The 26,490-nt window shown below is 39.0% G+C and overlaps 1 protein-coding gene across 2 annotated transcripts; it reads left to right on the top strand.

The window, feature by feature from the left end:
• LOC105832166 lies at nt 1-26,490 on the top strand. Of its 2 annotated transcripts, none has more exons than XM_012672874.3 (4): nt 1-956; nt 21,947-22,236; nt 23,169-23,435; nt 23,702-26,490. In XM_012672874.3, exons 1-4 carry the CDS (start codon nt 947-949, stop codon nt 24,119-24,121), a joined length of 987 nt encoding a protein of 328 aa, XP_012528328.1. In that variant the 5' UTR covers nt 1-946; the 3' UTR covers nt 24,122-26,490. The 2 variants fall into 2 exon arrangements, with proteins under 2 accessions (XP_012528328.1, XP_012528327.1); XM_012672873.3 differs by lacking the exon at nt 1-956 and adding an exon at nt 3,870-6,261.

The following is a 26,490-nucleotide window of genomic DNA, read 5'->3' as shown; positions in this document are numbered from 1 at the left end:
TCTCGTACAAATGTTGAATTGTAAATTTAAAATAAGAATAATCAAAATTCCACCATCTTAATTTAACGGAATCAAACAATTTCTATTCTCAATTTTCCCTTACATTTTCTTTCATCTTTATTTTAATGATATGTACGCAAAATTTAATAACGTGAAAATATTAGTAAAAAGAAAAATTTTTGACATAAAAAGATACTATCTTTAAAAGATATTGTTTATTTAAAAAACGCAATAAAGGTTATTATACTAACAAATATTAAGCAAATCGTTTAATATCATGTATCAGGAGATAACGGATGCATATTAAGAATGCGGATGTTCAATGAATCAACTAATAAAGAAGAATAGATATTAAGCAGAATTAATTTTTATAAAAATAATATACAATATTTATTGTGTAATATTATGTGTAATATTTTAAGGTTTTACTAACGTCTTCTTTTCTCGAAGTTTAAAATAAATTCTAACGCTACCGCTTCTACCAATTATAGAACGGCTTTAGCACGGGGAGGATCCTAATGAAGTGACACATGTTTGACGACGTCGATACTGGGATTCCTCCAATCCCATAGTCTCGATCGGCTTGATGTCAATTTCTAAGAAAAAAAGAAAAAAATTGCGGCGCCCGGATGTAATGCGACGTGCAAGTCACCACAGGGGGGCTTATTCTTATTGGCCGAGAGCGGAGGACGCCCACAAGGTGCGCGGTTATATAGTACTCTAGTGCTACGCGGAGTTCATTCATAGTTCCACTCCAGTCTAGTCATTCATTAATACGGCGGGAGTGTCCTTACGGAGTGTGCGCTGATCGTAGCTCTTGATCACTCGAGTGACCCGCTTTGAGCTCGCCCGCGTGTGCGTGTCACACATGTGTGCTCGTCCTATGGCACGTGAGATCGAGGAGTACAAAGTAGTCGACAAGGTGAATTAACATCGAACACGCAGAATGTGGATAGGTAAGCATGACTCACGATCAAACTCGGTTTCAGACGAACGTTCTAAGAAACAGAACTCGTCTTGTTAGAATGAGCATTCAATAAGATACAAAAAGTAAACATTTTTTTACGCAGAAATTTTTTTTTTGGAAATGCCATTGAACGCGTTGAGTAGTAATATTTTTTTCTTGGTCCCTGTTTATTTTAATAAAGATTTTTTTACATACATTTATGCTAGAGTCCCCTGTGATATCATTTTTAAAAATATTTGAAGAAGAGAGCCCGATGAAGTATTTTAATCCGATATTTATGCATGATACTTTTGCGTCTGATAAAAGTCATCTAACACAAACAATTTACTTACAAACTGTTATAATTGATAAGTACGTTTTAATGATATTAGATTGTTTTTTTTTCCGATATTAAATTATTAATATCGGCAAAGAGAAAAAAATTATAATCAGTTAAGTAAAAACTTCCTCACAATGTTCCGTTCTTATTTAAATCGCGATATATTGAACTTCTTTGCAATAAGCTGAGCTCGGAAGAAGTCGCACCTTTTTCACCATTAATAGCGGCACTTCAGGAATGGCATTTCTAAAAAAAAGTCTCCGTTTTTAATGGAACCGATGAATTTCACGGCTCATCTCGTATCAGGGACTGGCGCAAATACACCTGCGGCAAATCGCTTACGCGGTGATGCTCCAAGAATATTCGAAGCATCATGATAGTGTTATCCAGCAGAAATCGCGATCTTTCGCCGTGCCTTTGTTCCCGTGTTGTCGAAAGAAACGGCGCTTCATCTGTCGTTTTTCTGCGACAAGCCGCGGAATGTTATGGTCGAGAAATCGGCCGACAGCAACGACTGCGCGAGCGATTTTGCTTAGGACGCGGACCTCTACCGTAGTGCACTAATTTAATGATCTTTTTTTCATCGAATGTCCGTCTCTTCGCCGCACGCGCGTCAGCTCTAAAACTAAGCGTATTTCACATGAGTCGATCTCACTGGTATCATATTATCGTTCAATTAATTAATTACTTGATAAGACTTGGTCAATAATAGAAATAAGTTGATAATTTCGCAATAAATAAACTTGCGCGCGGTAAAACTTATCGCTGTGAATCATCTTCACGGCGCTTGTTCCATCTTGACGGCTACTTGTCGACTATCGTCTTTATCGCAACATGGGTTAATGCAAGTATGATTCCAACGTTAACGGCATTCGGCACATTTACATGAGTACGGTGCAGTACAAGTATACGGCAAAGTATGCATACGAATAAATTTGAATCAACTTATTGATTGACAATCTTATCACATTATGAACTGATAAATTAAGTTGAAATTGATACGTCCGTACATACAGGGAAGTAAGGATTAAATTAATATCTCCCTGCGCTGATATTGCAATCATACTTGCATAGATTCTTATCAGGATTTTCACAATGTTCTGCACTGCTAATGCTAATGTTAAAAAATATTTTAATTATTAATTAGTAGACGATTACCTACGTTTTTGTGCAATAAATTACGTTAATTTGTGCAATCCGTTTCTACTATTTACATGTGATGAAAACACATACATCGTAAATATTTTTTTTTTAAACAAGTTTTCTTGATAAAAAAATTTAAATAAAAACAGAATAGGACAGTTTCTTGCAATGTTCACTTCCAGTGTGCTTCTCTTACACGCGTTATTTGCGTACATAAATTTACGTACATAATATCCGACGCCGGCCAATCGAAACAAAGAGTCAGCGATAAACCAATCAGATCAAGTGATGCAAAAGATAGCGGGGAAAATTAAAAAGAAAAAAGAAAGAAACTTTAAGTGAATCGAGCCAAGGACCAAATAGCGCAAGAATAGAAGGCATTTCCGTTCTGCCGACTGACAAAAACTCGACATTACTACGATAGTGGGATTAATAAACTCGGAAATGCACGTTGTGTCGACAGATCAACCAATTTTAAGAGTTAGTCAAGCGTAGCGTGAATTTTCCATTTTCTCCTACTAAGGAGAAAAAGAGAAAGAGAACGACAGAGAAAAAGTGAGATAGCGCCGTTTGCTCAGAAAAAGCCTGCAGCTTTGATTGGTGCACGCATTACATAATAAAAGGAGGGAGAAGAAACGTTAAAAGTCTACAATCTACACACAAACTGAGGACTCCGGGGAAGCCCACCGCTATTTTTCCTTGACGCCATCGATTCTTATCGGAAAACTTTATAACGTCAATGCAGCCATTTCGATGCGGTTTCGATAAAACGCAAATACGTAAACAGGTATTTCAGCCATGTAAATCCGCAATGAAGATGCATAATAGGATATAGCGTTTGTACATATGATAAACATATCACCAACTTAACACAATTAAAATTCAGCTTAATAAGACATGTTAAGATCTGATTATTCATGAATATATGCGAAAAATTGCTACAAAATAGTAAACGTTTTAACAATTGTCAATAATTTTTTTACATTTCATGCTTGTTATATACTTCTTCTGCAGTATGACGTCTTGCATCTGCAAATATAAATTACACGTTATAATACGTACGTACATGCTAATTTATTCCATGACGTATATTCTTTATTCCGCGTAGAAAATTATCATATCTACGCACATACTCGCCATATTTAATGTTAAAAAATATATCATTATAAATACCCCTATAATATTTGCCCGCTAGATATCACAACGCAACTTGGCTTTAACGATTTTGACGCGAATTTCGAAAGTCCTCACTTTTCGCGTGCAGACGTTCGCCGTAGGACGGATTACCGGTCAATTAACGACGTGACACTATAATTGGCGCGGTAATTCGATCCTCTTATGGTCGAATCCTCCGGGGAAGCTCGCGCGTTTCTGGGCTCCGAGTTAAGCGACCGCGCGCACATCGTTAAATTAAAATCCCGAGGCGTTCACCGGCACCGACGTGGCCCGCAGCGGACCATCCCAGCGCTGGCCGTCTAATTTGTAGCGCATAATATTCGAATAATTTGCACGCGTTAATGGAACCGGCCGTGGGTCCCTCGTCGACTACGACGCACGGAACTACCTTGCAAATATTTGCGTGCAATAAAAGTGATTCGACCCAATAGGTGTCAGACAAAGTCACCGGAAATCGGAGCAAACACGAGTACGGAAAGTTTTAGGTGTATCTTCAATAAAATTTAATCATGACGAGGAGAGATAATGTAATAAACATATGTAATTATTCTTATTCGATTATTATTCGAAATATCATCGAATATATATCACTAAAATCTTTTTCGACTCCTGGAATGTTGTATTTTTATTTATGACTGTACGACTTTTATTAAATCGACGAGATCAAAATCGATTCATCTAATCGTGGATGTATCTTATCGATGACGTATCACAAGCGATTCCTCTCCCACTCTTTGCAACAGAATTATCGCATTTATCTCGCGCCTTATCTTTCTTCCCAATATGTTGTTTGCAAACTTTTATAAAATAACACAGTCAAGATTTTATTTTTATAATTAATTCAAATTGCATCTGAATTTTATCGGTAATAATAACATATATTCGACAATATTATTATAATATTAACAATGTAATATATCAAGCAGAATAAGTATTTCAATTAGTGTTGGAATTTACGCGTGTGATGTAACGAATTAATTATGAGTGAATTGTGAGATATTTTTAAACTGAGACAGTTAAAAATATCACTTAAAAGTATCTTGTATTAAGAAATAGGAGCATAATGTTAAATATAAACACCGACTAACAGACAGACTGCATATTAAGTATTTTAGCAGACGTACGTAGCAAGCTTAGTCATCAACGTGTGAATAATATACATCTTTCTCGTGAACACTGATTTACGAGCCACGTGCCCGACACAGAAACTTACTTTCCTGGTTTTGCAATTAGTTGCCGCATATATTGTTGCGGTTATTTCCCTAAGTGACTACATCGTCTGATAAACTTTACGTTACAAACGTAACGCCTTCGGCAGATTAAAAATAATAGCGTTTAAAGCAAGCAGGGCTGATAGCACCTTCTCAAAAGTTTTATGCATATTGGTTTTACCGCCGTGAGTATCTAGATAATTCGCATACAATCATTTAATCACTTTGACATTTTAATTGTTAACATGCCTTTATTTGCACGATTAATCGTGACTAATATATTTCTATTAAAAAATCCTATTCTGCAATTATTATTTCCGCATTTTACTCATGTCATTCGTTTATCCTGTTCAATCGAAGTAACACTTATTCTGCAAGCTAATTACTTAAATCCATTTAATCGTGTCACATAATTTTTATTAATCGCATTTATTAATGTCACTATCACAAATATTTATCACACTACCGTTAGTATCCAATCAGCGCGGTTTAATGACATTTCGTTCAATTAATGAAAACGATATGGCCCGGGGGTCCAACATACAGTTCGCCGTACGTCTCCCCACGCGGAGATCGCGCAGCGAGGGTGGCGTGCGCGCAGGTGGGAGGACAGGGAGGACGTACTGGCGGGCTGAGGATTACGGTGGGGCTACGGAAGGGGGGGCTGGAGGAAGCAGGAGGGCTGGAGGTGGGACCGAGTGCCGGTGAGCGTGCGAGAGTGCGAGAGCGAGAGGACGAGGTGAATAGTGAGTCCGTGAGCTCGAGTGAGTAACTGGGAGTCGCAACTGGGGAACCCACTCAGTCACCACGAGATCGGCAAGCCGAATGGTCAACCGCGCCGGTGGTTCTTCTGAAAAGTCTGCACCGAGTTAAAGGGGCCTCCTGGCAGGGGTCCTGGATCCAGGCCCCCTCAGATTAGACTCTCGAATGTCAACGGGCGCGATAGTTTATAGTTGCCTCGATTCGATCGTGGCGCAGGTAGACGGACAGTTGCGTCACGTTAATTTCCCGACGGAGAACAGACTGATCGATTGTCAGATTTATCTCGCGAGAACGCTGCTGACGATGTGGAGAATTTTAGTGCGCTGTTACGTCACTTTAACGTCTACCTGACACCGCAGTAACACCGATAGAATACGTCGGGGCCCCCCGTGGTCCTCGGTGCTGCAGTTTTGGTATCCCGGGGATTACAAACAATACAAACAATATCCCTCGCGTGACAGTTCGTCCCCAGCAGCGGGACGCGACGGTGAACGATAACGGACGATTAACGCCGTTTTGTCGGAGCAACCAGTCGATTCGCGGAAAGATCGCGAGTGCGCAAGTGGATGCGAGCGGAAACTGTCATCCGGAGCAGCCGAGGACTCTCCTGCAGGAGGACGAGGAAGAGATGATCTTCGTGCTGCTGGTGGCCGGAGCGTTCGCCCTCGCCACACTAAGGCGGTGTGTGTACATTGCTGAATTCTATCCACTTTCTCTAATATGTACATATATATATATATATCTATATCTATATATATCTATATATGTACATATATATGTATATATCCCGCTTTCGCACCGAGTCATCTCGCGGAGACGTGGTATTCGGCACGCAAACATTTGCTGCAACAGAAGAAAACGACTCGCGGATATTACACCACGTTTGGCGCGTATCGCTCCATTCGCGGCTTCCCGGCATACATATATTATAACGTTACTTCGCTCCTGGCATTGACGTCTCCGCGAGATCCCATTGCGCTTTCCGGAGGATAAAAGCCACGGTGCAGTTCTGTCACGGCTAGTTCGCGGAACTGAACGAAAGAAAACGGTCGTTCGCATTCGCCTGATCGACGACAAGTTTTACTGAAACGTGTATAATGATGCAATGACACGTGAAGAATTCGCGCAGCGTTTAAGATACCGTTTCTCTCTACACGCGCTGTTCTTTGTCGTTGTCATCGATTGCGCTCAAGACGGGTCTTGCCCGGGAGACGGACGGTTAGAAAAGAAAAAGATAATTGGATTGCATTTCACAGCATGCGGATAAAACAATTTAGCGTAAGAGCGTGCCTGTAATTTACGTTATTAGTGTAGATTTATTTAAATTTATGACATTTATAGGTTCCTATTTACCTCGCATCTGCATGCTTGCTGATAGCTATAAACGGGCATATCTTTGCATGTTTTTTTAACGTAAGAATTGCTTCTTTGCTCAACTCGTTCTTTTTGTTCTATTCGTACAAGATCATTTCTGTTGCAGAACATCCCATTAAAAAACTAGAAAAAGAACACAAGGTCGACTTGTTACATCGTAATTTGTATGATAATCGTTAATTACATACTACATTCAAGTATTTTATTATCATATAAAGTATTATAATCACAATACGCACAATTTTGCTTAGAAAGAAAACTATTTACGCAAATTAAATTTCATTCATCAGAAATATCTAGGCGATATCTACTATATATCTACGCAAGTCTATTTTGCAGTTATAATTTCAAATTCATTCAATAGTCAATTTCATTAGTCTATACTTCTCGTCGATTACACAACTCCAATAGCGATATTTTATTATATTTCTTCACGATATCAAGAATAGTGTGACGTGTATTAGTATCTATATTAACTACAATTAAAAATTTTGATTTAAATATTATGTAATATGCATTATAATGCTTCATATATGTATTGCCTGTAAGCAAAACATTATTAATATGATGAAAACTTAACGTCAATTACTATAACTATACAGTAGTTATATTATAAAATTAAAACAATGCCAAACTTTCATTAATTAATCTAAACAATGCGGATAAATTTACAGAATTTTAAATCACAATTTTTATTAGTCTTTAAAAAAATTAACTTATTGCACATAACATTGCAAAAAAATGGATTTATAAAAGATTTAGAATCTCATTTCTATACGTATAGTAATACAATATTTGTACAACATATTTTGTTTCACTATTAACCTGAGAATTTCAGAAAATTTTGATTAATATTTAAACTTTTTATATTATTAATTTTTATATTATCGATAAAAAAAATTTTTTTCATGATTTTTTATATTAAGTGACTACATTTTGTAACGTCAAGTTTTAAATTTATGTACGCTTAAAAAATTCTCGTTTGACTAATTAATGACTAAGCGATAAACTGAGTCAATGTATGAGATTAGGTTGCTGGTGTGTTTATTTGGCTTCGTTCTTGGGGAACTAAAGTAGATATCAATAGCTTAATTCAACTCTCTTTCATTAATACTGCGATCTCTAACGTTAGTATTTCATATATTATTAATTAAAATTAATTGATTTCATTGATTATGTTATTAGATTATATTATTAGATGAATTTTTATAAATGTAAAAAAATGCAAAATATTATATATACATAATGCTTCTCTATATAAAAATGAAAGTTATCGCTAATGTGAAAAATGACAATCACAATTATTTATGGTATATATTTCTAATTATGCAAAAACAAAATGTTTTTAACGAATATATAATAAATTTAATTAATTTCTTAGGTGCGCGTATATATTAACAGAAATTCATATATGAGTAAATCGTTAATATTTTCGTCTGTTTCATATTTTTAATTATATCTTGACACGCAATAATATTAACCGCAATGAATAATTTACTGTCACATCTATTCGTTACTATCCATGTTCTGCGGATTAAATTTTTTTAACCGCGATAACTGTTGTTCCGCGTCACTGCTACATTTGAACTTGTCTTATTCATTGTTATTTATTTAACACATTATGGTTACCTATTTTCAACTCTCTATAAACTATGTGAAAATTAATTCGCAATTAATTTACAAGTAATTGATTATACTTTTTTTTCAATAATCTGTAAATAGATTCAAAAGTAGAATTTCTCAAACTCATCCACCGAACAGTGGACACAAAGTAAAACATAAACACAGCTATTATCTTTCTCTATCCTAAGTAAATTAAAATAGATTCAAATATTTTAAGAAAATTGCACAGTAGTGCTTAGACGACATTGATCTCAAACGTAAATAATACAAACAAATCCGTGCTGATGTACACGACGAAACTTCCCCTTCAAAGAGTGATTCTAACTTTGGGATGACAAATTTGAATTCGTCACTGAGTCGCCTGTTCTCCACCTCCACCTTCTCCACCTCTCTATGGAAGGTACAGCCGCCGATAGAGGCGTGCGTCGTGTTGATACGGGACACACACGGACTGTTTGCTCGGGTACCATCGCGGACCCTTTTTTTCATGTAGGCTCTGACTCGAGTCACAACACTAGTAAAGTTACAAAAGCCGAAGGCAAACAGATCCGGGGACGGGCCTTAACCGGTTTATTAAACACTCGTGCGCCCCGGAGGTGGTCCCCATCGTTGCTGAAAGTGGCGACGACGCGGCCAGCGGATGAGGACGACGGCGACGTCGATGCCGCCTTGGCCATCTTCTAGAGCTCAGGCGTGTATCATCACGTCGTGCGTTTTCGGTCCGGCACCACCTTGCCGAGAGAGCCACACACGAGAGCAGTTCACTACTCTTGTGCGGACGCGAGACGAAAGTGATCTCTCATGAAGGTGGGAAAAAAACAAATGGAAAGGAAGAATCAAACAACTCAAGCAAACCTTCTTTTCTTTTGTCAGGTCGGTCCGAACCGCCGGGAAACGGTTTTAGTATCTAGCAACTGCGTAATTTCCATTTTGGCCCGGTCACAGTCATTATAAGATATTAATTCTGTCGACGGCGTATTTTTTTTTCTTATTTTAATCGCCAGTAACTCGAAACTCGTTGATGTAATTTCCGATCGTCATCGAAGTAATTATCATTCATCTGAAATCGATATGTAACGTCGATTCTTAAAATATATAACAAGATAAACAAGATATTTTTTTGCGGCACCCTATACAATACGAAGTTCTGACGAGTTACATCGTGGAATTTTTGTACGTCCCTTAGTGTCACCGAATGACTTACGTCCTACGACAGAAATAAAAGAAAAGGACCCAAGAGCGATTTGGACGCGCACTGGGTTGTGGTTTTGGGTTCAGCAGGGTTCACTGGACATATTATGGGACAGACGAGCACTCCAGCGTGAAATGAAAATATTATGCCAACGCTCAGACTGCCGTACCACGCATGACACATCGAAGAATTACTATATGCATATAAAAGTCGAAGATTCATATTTCGTAACGGAATAATTCTGCTGCCACAAATCGATTTTTATGAAAAGATCATTTACTACCAGTTAATCAATGCCCGTTATTAAGATTCGATTTGAGATAAAGATCAGACAATAGAGTAATATTTCTCCCTATAACATTAAAGCTGACCTAACACCATGATTTATCATCTTTCTTGATTTCCGATTAAATAAATGGATGATCGTGTCGACTAAAATTTCCCGAGTTCTCATTAATCGAGCCATCAACTAAAAAATTAAATCATAAAAAATAGCGTATATTGGCGTTTTTAGTTATAATTTATACTTAGTTATTTAAAATTATGTAAAATTAATGAACAGTTATTAATACCTAAAAATTATTAGCCTATGATATAATTTACTCGAATATTAACCGCACTATTTATATCCTTAATTTAAATTCTTACGTATAAGCAACGTTTTTCCTCGTTACATTTTCAATTAAGATGACATCATGTTTCAACAACTTTATTATATTTGCACCCATAAACATTTTATCATTTCTTCTTTTACAACATTATCCGATAAGTAGTAACTAGTTTGCATCCAGTTATGACGGGATATCAATACATATATATCGGCGATAAAGCTCGTCGAGAGATCTGGCTGATGCTTCGAGGCAACTTTTTATGCAATTTGTTAATCATGCTTACAACCGAAGGAATAACGCGAACGTGTGTTGGCAAAGAAGCAAAGGAAAAAAAAAAGGAAACAGAGAGATAGCTTACGAGTAAAACCAAGCATAAGATATGAATTCAATTTTATACGTTCTCGTATACTTCTCTGACGGGTTCTCTTGTCCGACTACTAGATATTATAATCAGCCACCGATTCGATCTCGCGATTCTAAACTCCGGTACGGTACACGATTTATGTGAAATCGCAGTTCTGGAACAAGAGCGACTTCGCGTCATTTCATGATTTACCGATTCGATAAAATCGATCGCGTGCGGTACGGAAGTTTTACAAATATCGCGGTAACACTTTCTCGCGGTGTTGGCGATTTCTTGCGCGTTTATCTGCACCAATTTCTGCAACACCGCAGAAAACAAGAAAACGCTTTTTTCGGGAAAAAAAAATGCACACATGTATACTTTGCACAGTAAAAAGTGATCCGGCGATTACATTGTGACGCGAGCGGAAAAATAATATGTAATAACGTCAGTTACACCGATAAAGAATGCATATATTAATCGTGATGCTAACTCGCTGACAGGCGTGAAGTAAAATAATATTAGCACCACGTGCTAACTATATGTGCGCAACATACATGATATAAAACACAATACATTGTTGAATCATCTCTATCGTGTAAGGCAGTAATTACATGCGCATCATATAAAATACTTGTTGTTTTTTACCAAGTCACAAAGTATATTTCATTAAATATCCAGTGTTCTTATAGAAAGATCTTTAATTAACAGAAAAAAGATAATAATTGTAATTGTAAAAACAATTATGTAACTACTGGCAGGTTTCAGAATTAACACGATTGTCGTCAGACACGAGTAAAACTCCTCATTTCATTTAGCGTCGCAATTCGCATCTGTACATTCGAAAAAAAATCATATCCAGATTATTTACTGCAATCGTAAGAAATTCCCGCCGATTAACTCCATTGCGAAGGAGATAACGTTCTCTGTGTTGTAATTTAGGATTACTTATGGTTTTGTTATCCGTAATAAGTCGCTAATTACTCAGATTTACGAGCGCGTTAAGTATCGGCAACTCTTCTGTATCGTGTTTAAGGCGCGTCGGCGGATCGTTCTCATTGCTTTCTCAAGGTGACTCTTCCGACTCTCGATATATTATCCCGCGGTCTTGTCTTAACATCTTTTTACGTTCCATTTTGCCGATATCTTGAAAGGATTACGTTAAAGATCGGTGATAATTTTAATTGAACAATAATATTTCCCTGATATTACAGTAAATCATACGGTACACCAACTAATTGCTTAATAACCAGCTTGAATCCGGTCGGTATTGAATGACGAAGTTCTAGTATCCCAAATTGGAAAAGAAATTTTTCGATCCCGAGACTCCGTCCATTCTCCGCGTTTGATCAGCTCCCAATTATTACCATTAGCGGACTATTACGCCGGTCACATTTTCGCCCAGACCTAAAAGTTCACAATGCGGGTGGTACGCTGTGCAGAAGTGAGGCAATGTTTAAATTACACGCTGCATAGTGAACCGAGCTTTATGAGACTCCGCCACGAACTCTTCCGTTCCACCACCTACGATAGCAATTACAGAGCCCGAAGCGAGCCGCTGGCGCACCACAATAACATACTCACTTCCGCAACCAAGCACGACACGTGAAAATTATAACGCGTATCTCTTATTCCTTGGGACGAAACAATCATCGTCGAAGGAAGACTTTAATGCGTCGACCCGCTTCACAAGTAGAGTTCTAAGTGGAAGTGCGCGCATATTCAACTACGGTGTCGAATCGTACGCTTTGTGTCCCGATTCAATTATTCCGCGCGTGTTTCATTATAATTCATTTCAATGCGGACGATGACGTCAGAAAAGATTTTAATTAATCAGAGATAGGATAAAAGTCGTTACGTATTGGTTTTCGAACAAGTCTAACCAATTACGAAACATGCGCACTGAGCAATGGCTGCTCGACGACAGAGCCAAAGCCGACAAGTCTTCTGCACATCTACGATCTCCTACCACCTGACGCCATCCATCGTGCGGCTGATTGCTATTCTCTTCTGAAGCCGCGTGCGCAATGAGCGATGCGTTCATTCATGCCGATACGCCGGACCCGTGATGTCGAGTTGAATGTGCTCGTCATGATATACAGACGGAGTGTTACATGACGATCGATCCGGGATGATGCCGGCAGAAACATGGACTGTGTTCGCGTTGAAGGATGCCAGGTGTGGGTTCGCTGATGCTACGATCCGCGGTCGATCTGTTTATTATTCCAAGCGAAGGTGGTGGATACTTAATATCCTGGTGTCATGATACCTAAAGCGCGGTTGTGGGTGGAAGGTGAAGAAAGCACGCGATGAAATGCGATAAGGAACCGATTCAGGATTGTGTATACAGGATGGGGCTGAAGCTCGTGTACATGCCTTATGTAACGACCAACACTTTCCTCTTTAATCCCGATTTGGAATCTACTTTCGTTTCACCGGGAAGAGTTGATCGTAACGTCATCATCTTCCACAATATATATAAATAAATAAATAACAATCGTGTTTCAAATAAAATCTTCGACAAAATTGTCAAATTTTTTATAGAAATACCATTCAAATTGTGACTTTTACGAAATCGATGCAAATCGATTAATCTTATACTCAATTACGAATATAATACTTAATTCTTTTTTTATAGACCGTCCCGACCATTTGTCAGATCGAAAACGAACTGGTTGCGCTAACGCTCGCGTGTTTGGGCTACACCTAAACCTATCGACGCAACAAGTTTCGTAACTAACTGCATTGCTGCGTCGTTAAAAAGGAACAATGTGAATAGTCTGCGACGTGTAGGTAGCAGCCGTCTGCGAAAGCGGCTTGGCAAAAAAAAAAAAAAAATTTATTTCGTGGACGCTTCGTAAAATCGGTTACGTATCGAAATATTCCTTCGTGCGACATCGTGGGTGGAGCGGGGCCGGGTTTGTGCCTGACCACCGACAACTTTAATTCACTGCGATTGTTGAGGGCCGGTTCAATGATCGGCACGACACACCAACGATCGCGCGACCACCGTCGCTTAGTCCGTAACGACGCACGCACGCAAAACACACGTACGCACCTCGCGATCCACTGGCCGGCCAAACGAGTCACGTTTACACATGGAGAACCACGTGCTCGCGGCTTGTTCGATAGTGCTCCCGGTTATGTATGTTACGACTCCGACGTGGATCGACCGAAGCGACCGATTTTTCTACTCCCCGCGCATGCAAACGAGGGATTTACATCAGACACGAAAGCTAAGTGGTTAATTTCTCACCGCTGGGCATCCAAGATGCACATCGAGCGTGCGCTCGTTCCTTATGCAATGATTCAATCTTGAATGTAGAAGAATTGAAACTAATATAATTTCCCTCGATTTAAAATCATATCAATACTACTAAACTTATGTTACACTAAGTTTTACACGTTTATGTTTCACGAGAAGAACGCGAATTGATGTAAATCATTAAGTGTAAACGTGTACAAATATATTTACGAAAGAATTAAAATATTATCAATATACAATATTTAATAAAATATTCTAGTCGTTATCTTGTAGCTTGTAACGTGAGTTTGACTCGCGCTGTTAAAACGTAATTATTGTTAGATAAAATCATGACCAACAGAGTTGAAGTAAACATGATAAAGGTAAAATCAAATAAACACTTTCAACGAATGTTCTCGATAATTTTCAGTGCGCGTGTCTCCCTTTTTTTACCAATAATATGTTAGTTTATCGATAATACGTTTTTCACATGACATGTTATTCACTGGACTTATCGCTCGTGAAAAATAAATCGTCAACGGCCAAAGTGATATGATGCGCGGTACGTAAATCGTGTTATACCGGGACGTGAAGATTTTTCTTGTCAATCTAAAACGGACGTTGGTCACCTGGGCGATGACAGAATCTATCTTTACGATCGGGGGTCGAGGCCGTTATCGGGTCGGCGTGTCTCACTATGCAAGGAAATCGTAAAGGGCCCAAAGGGTCGACGGGGGCGTGGTACACGTACCTAGTTCCATCTGAGGACCCCGCTGACGTCTCTGTATATTCACGGTGCGCGAGATCGTCGTAAAGAGTCACTATAGGCCGCGGCGTGAGAGTTCGATTTTATGTTCGTCCCAGTCCGGGACCGCCCGCCGTTAGTCACACGATGGTTTCTGCTTTTTTCAACAAGGCGCTGTGTACGCGTTTTTATAGTCCCGCGTACGATAGTCTCGTTTCGCGGCGAAACATTGTCATCGTGTTCTCGCATTCGCGTGTACGTTGCCGTTATCGTGGTCATCATTCTCGCGGATCTCAAAGTCGACGCGGTTGACGAATGCGGGAGAGAAAACGGGAGGTCTTCACCCCGCGCTCTTATCCTGTCGCTCGTAAAAGACACGCCGCGAAATCGACCGACGAATTAGCCACGACAGCGACAATACCAAATGACCAGTCTTTTATTTGTTTGTCTTTTATTTGTAATGTTCTTACGATTTACTTTAATAACTAAACAGATATTTCAAGACTTTGCAAAAAAATCACTTCTTTTTATATTCTTATATTATTTGAAGACGCATAAATTATAACGTAGAATATGACTTGAAAATTAACGATCCTTTAATATAGCATTTTCAGCAGAAGTAAACGCTAAAATATATACATATAAGTTATGTGATAAAATATACAAGTTCATTGATATAATAGAGAAAGTGACGAAAAAGATATAAAAAAAAGCTAATACTAATATAAATGGTAATATAAATTGCAATTTAAATTTTGTTGTGCGTTTTTGATAATTTTTTTTTTAGACAACGTCGCACCTGGATATTATTCCGACTGACAGGAATGCACGCAATGAATAATGCATGCTCACTATTAATTGCAATACTGATTTTATCGCATTATATCATTTGCATTGAAGTGATAACCTCAAATTCTAGCATAATATATCTTACTGCCATTAATGTCATAGATTTGCGTTAGTTCATTAATATAAATGACGTCTAGTCTATAAAAATGAGGAAAGTTGCAGCAGAGAAATATGTTATCATTTTGTTGAGAATACATAACATTAAAATCTCTTTCTCCCAGTAACTTGTAATTGTTTGCTGTAGTTATTTGAAAAATTTAGAATAAATCGAAGTTTTTCTAATTAAAAACTTCTAATAGGGAATAAGATAAAATAAAGCATAATTCTAAAGTGAAATTAATTTCTAAAGGTAGTTACTTCCTAATTTCATTGCAACTTTTAAAGTTATTAGCTTTCTAAAATTTTATATGTTAACATTATTCTGGAAAAAAAAACTCAATATTAAATGTTGAATACTAAACAACAATTATTGGTTCCTTTTATTAAAAAAAATTAATTTAAAATTTGCCGAAAGGTCTATCGTTGAAATTAAAACCGCAGGTTTCGTAACAGCCCGAATATGATAATATCAAATCATTGTAAGATCGTTGTAATTATCTCTTTCTCGAACACGCGCGTCAGTGCTCCGAAATAACAACGTGATTACTTACAATGTTTTCTTCCGCAAGATCCTCCTACTGTCTTAGTGCAACAATATAATTTAGCATTGAGCTTTCTCTCGTACGTCCACGCACATGCCTCACAAACTGTTATTAAGTCTGGATCATAATGATTTATCTCCGGATGTAAATGCATATTGATCTGATCCAACGTTATACATCGTCACAAATGAGATAAAATAGTTAACCCGACCGTAAACCAACTATGCTTCCGTTCTAAAAAATGTATCATATCATATTTCTGACACGATTAATTACACAATAATGATAAAAAAGATTGAAAAACAAATTTATAAAAAAAAATCATGTTTCAAGTTCTTGGATAACATTAATATCAAACGTATTATTGCTATCGATGTCAGATACTATCTTGTAAAATTACGCCTGGTTTATCAGAGAAAATATTCATTGAATTAATCAAGGCGTTAAGATATAAAATACATTTCTTATACGTCACTCGAAACAGATATCTCTTGCAACGGACTAACGTGCAAGAAGTCACTTAATGGCAGATACTCTCCATTCTCTGGCGTGGCAAAAAATCGGGTGACTTACGTAATCTTCGCCCATCGGTCGAAGAAAAGGAGGAAGAAAGAGGAAAAGAGGGAGAGTGGCAAGGAGGGAAAGAAACACGACGAAGACACCGTCGCGTCGCGCTACCCATCAGACGATACCACAACGAAACGTATATACACAATCGGCCTCCGTAGGCGCTTTCTTACGCACGTGTGCACACGCGTGTGCGGCCTATCGCCGACCAAGGAATCGAGATAACGTAATCGACGATGACATTGAATGCCGTAGTAACTGACCGCATGCATTCTTGCGCGCGGTGTCCTCCCCCTCCTCCCCCCCTTCACCCTTCGTCGTCTTTCCCGTGTTGCGGTGGCGGAACGTCGTTTCAGATCGATTCTTGCACCGATGCCAACGGTAGGTTGTCACCTCTGGATATAAACGACGGATGACGTCAGTATGACATCAGTGATCCATATCGTCGTAACACCGTAAGGCGCCTCGCTCGCGTATTACAGACACTTTACGACGCGTCAGCGTAGAGACACCTTTGATAATTCGATGCGTCGGCGACGCGGCAGGTAGACTAAAGAAGACGCGAGAGGAGAGAGAGAGAGAGAGGAGGACAGAGCTAAATGCTGAGGAAAGAAACAAAAGGAGCACGCGAAGGCGGAATTGGCGAGAGGAGATAAAGGATGGATGTTAAAAAAACGCGCAACTCTGGCAACTTAAAACCCTTCAGCGGTATTTTATGGGTGGGGTCGCCCTCTCCGACGAGGACTATCCAATGCGCCTAGTAGTCCGACCAGACAAAATGCAAATCTGCGCGCGCCCCGCTAATCTGTCTGGTGCATCCGTGAGGTCGGGACCCATTGGCGGAGACTTGCGGGCCGTGCGAGCACGAACACGCGGGTAGCCTCGAGTTTTCCCGCGTACCTCGTAAATCAAAGTCGTCCGCGGAGAGAGGACTGCTGCGGCCGGCTGCAGGAAGGAAGTCGGGGTCTTGTTCGTCTGGCGGGCGATCGTCGAACTGACGCACCCTGCCTGATTCATATTCAGCGAAAGCTGAATATGCGGGAAGCTGCGGCGACCGCACACGGTCAGAGACTTGGTAGAAAAACCGGTCTAAGTAGAGATTAAAGATTGAGATATGCGCGCCAATGTGTCACAAGTGATCTAATCATTCATTTAAGTTTTAGTGCGCGTTACTAATTACTAACGAGAACGATATAAACGGCGATCTCAACATTAATTACGTTTATATATGTTCGTATAACGACGTTTACATATCATTAAATGTCATAATTGGCTCTTACTGCCGCCGCCTTGTGTCGATATAACTCACTTACAATCGTCTCGGTTCCTATTTCCCCTCGACTTTTTAATCATCGCCCGATTCACAACTCGAGCGAGGAGGAAACCCGACGCCTCTGCAGACTGCTTCCCAACGACGATCCCTTATGCGCATACCGTATCAAATGTTGCGAGCTACGCATAATCTATCTTTTCTATGGTGCTAACCGTGCGTTCACCCGTGGTGCGATACTCTCTTGTAGGTGCCGATTAGAGTAGCGTTTCCTCGGCGTATAAACATGACTTACGCGCACATGATTGTTAGCGCGTACGTACGCGTATGCTCGTGGAGGTGGTAGAAAGAGAGACGCGCGTCCCACATACCTCTATGAATGACGTTGCAATAATGAAAGGCGCGCGTTTTTCACAATAAAGCGTACATCCGACAGTCGCGTGTCACTTGGCACGGTATCTCCGAGTATCTGAGACGCATCATTCGCCTAATGGATCTCTTATGGAATAAGAGATTTTTGTTATTTAGATTAAAAAAAAAAAAGACCACGATTTACACAGTTCAATCTAACTTTCTACGTAATTCGTAAATGGAAATTACGCGGACAGTATTAAAGACGGTGAAGCGTATCTTCGAGCGCGTTCATACGATATTTACTTTAATGTTTCGCAATCGATAAGAATTACCTTGTTGACTAGTACTACCTTCAGGCACTACTTCGGTCTCCGTAAAATAATACACCTCTCTATAGCAACGACACGCGAATCGCGATCCTCTATTATCAACTCTTTTTCTCGCTACGTACTTATCTCTATGCGTGCGTGCACTTTTGAACGCACGTCGGCGCTCTCGCTCTCCGATATGAGATCCGCGAAGCCAGCCCGAATGGGCTCGTATCGGGCACCTCGCTCCCACACTCGCCCCGTACGACGATGATATTGCGCTCTTTCTCCCAGTGCGGTGAGACCACTCGCGCCTCTTTCCGCCCGTGCGGTATGCTCCTTCGCCTGCACATACTCTCGCTCCTCTTTCCTCCTTTCCGTCTTCCACTCGTCGGTCCAAAGAGGCGAAGGTGGAGGCTAATCACCACGCAATCACCGCTCCCGGTGCGGCCGGGACTCCGACCTGTTCCCAGAAAGCAGCAACCGCCTTTTGCCGCCCTGGGGCATTCACCACCGCCGCGGTACCGGTGCTGCAAAACCAACAATCTTCGTCCTATGCCGCGGAAAAAAAAGCACTGCCCTCCCCGCGCCCCATTCCCCGCCCCTTTTCGCCAAATCACCGGAGGGCCGACCGATCGTCCGACTACTGGCATCCGGGGAATCCATCGGGAGAATAGCCGCGATTCCACCTTGGCAGTGCCTATCGGGAGACGAGGAAGGCATGCATTAAACCCGCGAAGGCAACTACCGCATCGACACGACACTGCCCGGAATGCGAATATGGTTGAAAAGAAGTATATTTTGGGATAATTTCCCCGTATGAATGATGGACGTTTCGTTCTGAAATGCGTTTTGAATCGACATTATCGCGTGTAATGAGAGTGCACCGTAAGGATGAAATGAGGCACCTGCTTGAATAATTGCACGTGGTGAAACCCTATAGGAATAACGTGGTTATTGCGTGCGATTTAGTAACCCATAGGTGGTAGGCCGCGATTATAAGGATATTACACAACGAAAAAATATGTTATACTCATCACAAAACTTTTGTTTTTTATAACGTATTAATTAATTATAATCTGTTATTGATTTTTTGTGCTAAAACCTTATTAAATGTTTAAAAAAAAAAATTATGTTTATGCGTATTTCAGTCTGCAAAATAAAGTCATATGACATATTCACATACAAAATAAATAAATCTAGAATTAAATTGCGTGATTATTTTTAATTATCTCGCGTATATCAATTATCCAGCACGTGTTCGTTTCTGTCGGTATACCGCGCCGTAACGAAATTAAATCGTAACCTGTCAAAAACGAGTAACTTCGCGTAAAGGTGCTTTGTCGCTGTCCACTCTTAGATACGAGATAATACACGTAGGAAATCGGCAAGTGGTAGGTAAGGACGTAAATTGATATACTTGGAGGCGATGGTCGTTAGAGTGTATATAATATTGGGTGCACCTTTACCGTACACCCACGCGACGTAGCCGACGGTACGGGATGCCTGAAACTGCTGGCTTGGGGCAACTCCGGGAGAAGAAGAGGAGGCGTGAGTTTACGATAAGATACACACAGCCACGCAACTGGCTTCCTCCGGTGTTTCGCGCTAACGGGCTAATCGAATTGGGACTTGTCGTTACGTCGCCCGCAGATTCGTTAGATATCGTCTCGCGTACAGAAATAACGATAAACGGATTTACTTTGTTTTTTTCATCTTGAATTTACATACTCTGGTTTCGATAAGATATTTGCAATAAGATGAATCAATAATGAAAGGATTACGTCTCAATGAGTAATTATCTGCCTAAAGGAAACATCAAAGAGAAGTTGCAAAAAACGATTGCAATTATATTCATAAGCGTAAACATCAAGATGGTTTTAAAATTTTATATCAAAGAGGCATGTGTTGGGATAATTTTTTTCTATCAAATCAGTGCAAATCAAGCAATTAATTTTTACTATCTTTTTTTAATAACAGAAAGTATTAAAGAGCATGACAAGCACGACTGTGTGACATCTTAAGCTATTATCAAAGCTCGGGTATTAATGCTGAAAATGGATACGTGGTACACGCGAGCTCACGTAGCGCGTGTGCGCTTTCGCCGCGCGATGACTGTGCCACGCACGTAAGTCCACGCGTGACCGACGTGCGAATTGTACGAACTATCGTATCGAATTGTCATTACGGCCTCGCACCTGAGAGCGCTCGCACCGTCGCTTCGAATGAATTTACACGTGGTTTTCTGTGCGGCACGCACGAACTATCAACGCGCGTTAATTGCTCACATTAGTGGTCCATGAAGTCTTTGTCGGTCTTTACGGCACTACCAGTATATCCACGTTTAGAATTCACGAGCGATGAATGGTACTGAATCAAGAATCGATTCGTTACGATGCGTTTAACTACGCTGGTACTAAGTATTACTGCGATACCGACACCATTCAAATCTTAACAGTGCACGTAGGAGAACAAAATATTGGATTTCCTCTCTCTTGAGTTGATAACTCACTCATAGTTTTAATTTTTTACTCTTATTTTTAACAAAGCTTTCTTGTCTTTAAACTTATAAGAAGTTTCTCATTATTATATTATTATATTTCGTTATCAAACGTTGCGCGGAAAAAAAATGTAAAGTCTGTCATTGGATAAGTTTGCGGTGTGGTATCACGGAGGAAAGTCGTAAGCTATGACATTTAATTGTGCAATAAATCTTGATTCTTCGATTTGCAACCCATTTCCTACTGCGGGGGCGACGATTGGTCGCTGTTAAATTGGTGCGTAGGTGCAATGGAGGTACCTACGTATCCGTGTAGGTACGACGCCGAGTGTGAAAGTCGGAAGGACTTCATCTCTCCCTTTCCCTTTTATTACTCTTACATGCAAAATAGCATGCTATCTTTCTCCAGACGTTGACTTTATCGACTATAACCGATTACAATCTATTGAACTTGGCGAATATAAATTTCACTGTATATCTATATACTTAAATATATGTACTTGGTGCAACTACTTCGCAAATATTTGCTAATATCATATCAGTGAATTCAACAATAAAAAATTCAATTATAAATGCTATTTATATTTTTATCTTTACGTTTATATTAGAATCAGTGTAGTATTATACAACATTCTTTTCAAAAAAACAATTAAAAAATGCAAAATAGTTGCACAAGAGAGAGTTTTATTTTCAATCAATTATGTCTTTCAATACTTTTCTGACGACAGTTTCTATTCTCAATTACAGACTCAGTGGCACAAACGATTATTCTCACGAGTTTTGCCTTCTTCCTGATTTCGTCTGAATTCCGGTTAACCTCGGCATCGGGGACATCCGCGAACGAACTACAATTTGCGCCAAACTCCAGTGGCATAGAACCCTGGTTTCAGCCTTGTGGCACCCGGCTGGCGGCCTCGCGAAGGATGCTTAATTCCAACGACTCGAGCAACATCATGAAGAGGGTGCGAACGCAATTGCGAGTCGCGCAAAATCACTTCAATAAGACTTTCAAGGACGTGTGCATAGTTTACTCGAAGGTGAGAGACGAGAGCTCCACTCGCGACCGCGATTCCGTAATTAATTGCAGCGCGGCGTCGCGTCGGGGTAAAACCGCGTGGGCCGTGCACGCTCAAGGGGGACTCGCACGTGCGCGCGACGCAACGCATCGCTAGTGCATAGTCCTATTTTCCGCCGGCAATTTGCATTGGTTACGATGTGCCACGCACATCCAGCATTAATTACTTTTTCTAGAGTCCCGCGTCGTGGTTTCAGACATTTCTTATGAATTTGATGACAAATCACTTCCGTCGCTTGTTCGATGTTAAATAAAAATGTCGTTATCGCAAAATATTATTAAACGTTGTCCTCACGAGACCAAGATAAGCAAATGCACTTACATAAGAGGTTTTAACTTGTTTATAACGCCGCTGTAACAAGATGATAGATGTTATTGTTTGGTCTACTAGAGAGCCTAAGATCGAGTTTATCCCGCACGAATGGCTGAGATAGAGCGATATATTTTGTTTATCGACTTTTATCACTTTGAAGCTAACTCTGGACACGCATGGCTGCATTCCAAGGCAGATTTGTGATATTACGGTTTTTGATATTGCGCATAGTACTCTAGACTGATATAAACAGACAAGACATTTGCTTATGCCGGTAAATGTGTGTTATGCCAGATAATTCATTAAATAATTCATAAATGTACGACCTCACTTGTAATTTACGTCTGGATTTATGCGGCATAACGGCACCAATACAGTTGAAAGAGATTTGTGCAGTCATAAATTTTATACTCAATAATACGCATAACCAAGTACTAATAAGTTATATGTGGCACAACTTTAACATTTAATGGAAATAAAATATATTTCCACGTAGGATTTCACAACATGTGAAAAAAAAATCCAATTATATTAAGACATAATTACGAAAAATTAATTGCTATTCTATCTTTCTACTGTAGGTGTACGAGGTGTTGCTGAAGAAGCAGTATAAAATGAACTGGTTGCCAAAAAGACAACCCGAGTGGTACCACAGGGAACTCTGGTGTTCGGAAAAGGGCAAAAAAGCCGAGCGTGCCCTTCCATACTTATATGAAGCACTTCAAAGGTTTTCGATTACATTTCATTATCTTAGAGAATTTCATCTCAACTCCAGCATCGACGTCACGCGCGGTATTTTTAAGAGGCGAACTAAGATCATCGACAAAGCGCATAACCAGGTTCTTAGGGTAAGCTGCTTGCTTCTATCAAGATCAAGATCTATATCAATATCAATAATAATTAAAAATTGTATATCACGTGTCAGAACTGCTCGTAAATCAAATTAATCGTTCAACAAGCGTGAGATATGAAACTATGAATACTTTATTACTTTAACTAATCTTGGGTCAAGTTGCCATAAAACTTATTAGGCGTATATAGCGAGCAATATCAATCTTCCGCGAGTGAAAGTGCAAACGTGTAAAAGTAACACTTCTCGTTTATATGATTGCAGTTGCTGTGCGAAGTCGAAGCCGCTATGATAAATCTGGAACTAAGGACTTCCAATGTAAACGCGCTCGTTGTAACGGATAATTTACAATGGGCTAAAGAGGGTGATCTGACTCTAATGCTGATTCAGGATTGGGGTGTGATAAAGCTTTACCATACTTTTCTAAAAGATTGGGTAAAGGTCTTTCGCAACGCCACTTCTAACAACGGTTGCTATCGCAACATAAAGTCTTTGGCTCTTATACCGAATATGCCGAGAAAATGGTTTAACGAAAAGGGCACGAGGATGCCGAAGATGAGAAAACGTAAACCGACAAGGAAACCCGGCCGAAATAATACCTTGCGTCAGAATTTGCGGAAGGGATCTCAAAGGAACAGACTGATGAAGAAGCAAAAAGGACCTACGTTACGAAATAATCCATAGACTACGCGTCGAAGAAGTTTGCGCTTAGTATCGACGAGATCTGCTGATAATTTAAAGACACCGCTCTACACAGCGTCGAAATCGTATACTATCTCATACTAACATAACTTTTATATTTATTCCATTATCGCAATCATGTTCATTTGAGTAGTTTTGCCAACGTTGTACTATTGTACTAAGATTATGTATCTCAATAGCCGTGAAAATTGTTTAAATCCAATATATTTGGCTTAATACTATTGGATTATATAAGTATAATAGAAGTATTTTATCGACAATACGCGGCTACATACTAGAGACCAGTATTAAAAGATCTACTTCAGAACAGTATTATCTAATAACATAATACCGAACATAGCCGTAATAATAATAATAATGTTTCGAAGTACACGGCGCACTCGAATCGATTAGACCCGCAAAATATCGGTCCAATGGACTATAAAGCCGTTAAAATACACCGGGAACACATAATCTTATCTCATGTGTGTAAAAGAAATGTAAAAAAAAAAAACCTTTTTTTTCGTTCTCAGGCACTCAACAATCTGAGAACAACGAAAAGACAAAAGTAGGTTATGAAAAGTGCAGGGAGAATAAATTTACAAGTGCACTTAGCGCGTTTGAAATTGGCTACCTTGCGCTTGATATTTATATCGGTATGCCAACATAGATTACGCTCACGATAGAGGCGACTTGTTACACGGATATGAATTTATTCAATTAAATTGACGGAGTTTGCGATACGCGTAGATGTCGATAGTACGTGAAAGGATCGACGACAAGTTTAGGCGGCTCGTGAAACTTATTTATTCTAGCTTTAAGCGTATGGCGAAAACTTAATGTCGTTTAGCTGTGATATCCCGAGCGTACGTGGACGTACAGAGTTCCTACGTTTATACATAGGCGCTTATGCACATACATATACACTTACATAGATAGGTATTGTGCGTTGACGCGTACCATACGTAGACGTAGATGATTCTCTCCTCCTTTTCGGTGTGTTTTACCGAAGAATCTCGCCTTTTCGTGGGAACACATGACAATTTTACTTTTTATTGTTAGTTCGTTGAATCACATGCGCGTAAACGACGGTTTTTTTTTCGAAGACGAAGTCCGAGGTTTGTACACACGGTTTCTTCCGTCTCGCTTTCGATCAAATTATGCTAACTGATAATAAGGGACCATTATAAACTTTTGAGAATTTGAATAAATTTGGATTTTATATGTAAATCATAACGACTTGAAGCGTCTTCTTTACAATTATAGATTAGAATCATTTATATTGTACAGATCCGATATTTTATACTAAAGTAGTACTTCGTAGCTTAGCGTTACGTATAATTTTGTATTATGTATGCATACAATACAAATTGTTCGTAAACGTGCATTTAAATTTAAGGCCATTGCATTTTATACAATACACATAGAATATTTATTCGGGCGTATATGCATAGCATTCTGTTCTATTTATTGTATCACGTTACCATTGCATATACATATTTATTGTCATATCTTTACTTATATGTGATCATCTCGAATAAATTCAATGTTTTGTATCGAACTGAAGTTTAGATGACAGAAATACCTTTATAATCCATGTAATAGTTTATAATTTTAACGAATTGTAAAGCGTTTGTTTTACATGAACATTCGTGACCGGAAATATCAGGAGTGCATGAGGGATCTGCATTCTGCATGGCATTTAATTATTATTCGTTATGTATATAACGCGGAAATAATGTAGATAAGAATATGCTATTTAAAATGCAATAAACATGACTCGTTGCAGTAATATTTTAAGCGATTGATTAGATAAGAAGTTAAATAATGCATAGCAATGTTAATTTTTTGTAACTGCCATTACATATTTATGTACATGCTATAAATATTGCTATATCGCAACGCCACTTTATTGTTGCTTTCACACAGTGACATAATTATCCTTATTTATAATATTTAAAGATATATTTAGATATATTTTATTTTAAAGAGCAAAAGCGTAATTGTAATGATAAATATCACTATTGAATTTTTTTTACTTCTTTAACAGTTATTTACGTAAGCAACTTTTTTTACTGAGAACTTGCAAATCGTATTTAATTTATACGTATTTAATTTATAAATTAAAAATTATTCTGTATTTAATTTATATTACTATTTTTCTGTAAGTAAAATGATTAGGCTAACATCATGCAGTTTCATTATGAACAGGATTTCCCAGACGCATTAAATGTTGTAATAGGAGTACACGAAGAGTAGATAGGTTGTAATTGTACTCTTCACCGCACTTTGCGTTTAAAGGGTAAATCTATTTGCTGTAATTTAACTGTTTGGCGCTACTGCATTAATAAAATGTTTGTTATGTAAAAAGA

This window comes from Monomorium pharaonis, chromosome 1 (genome assembly GCF_013373865.1).
Source record: "Monomorium pharaonis isolate MP-MQ-018 chromosome 1, ASM1337386v2, whole genome shotgun sequence".
In the NCBI taxonomy this organism is placed as follows: domain Eukaryota; kingdom Metazoa; phylum Arthropoda; class Insecta; order Hymenoptera; family Formicidae; genus Monomorium; species Monomorium pharaonis.
Note: the sequence above shows the minus strand (reverse complement) of the source record. Positions and strands in the feature narration are given on the sequence as shown.

Coding starts and splice junctions, on each gene's coding strand:
- LOC105832166 (XM_012672873.3), top strand. CDS start 6,207: ATGATCTTCGTGCTGCTGGTGGCCGGAGCGTTCGCCCTCGCCACACTA. Junction 22,237..23,168: donor TGTGCATAGTTTACTCGAAG/GTGAGAGACGAG, acceptor TTTCTACTGTAG/GTGTACGAGGTGTTGCTGAA. Junction 23,436..23,701: donor CGCATAACCAGGTTCTTAGG/GTAAGCTGCTTG, acceptor ATATGATTGCAG/TTGCTGTGCGAAGTCGAAGC.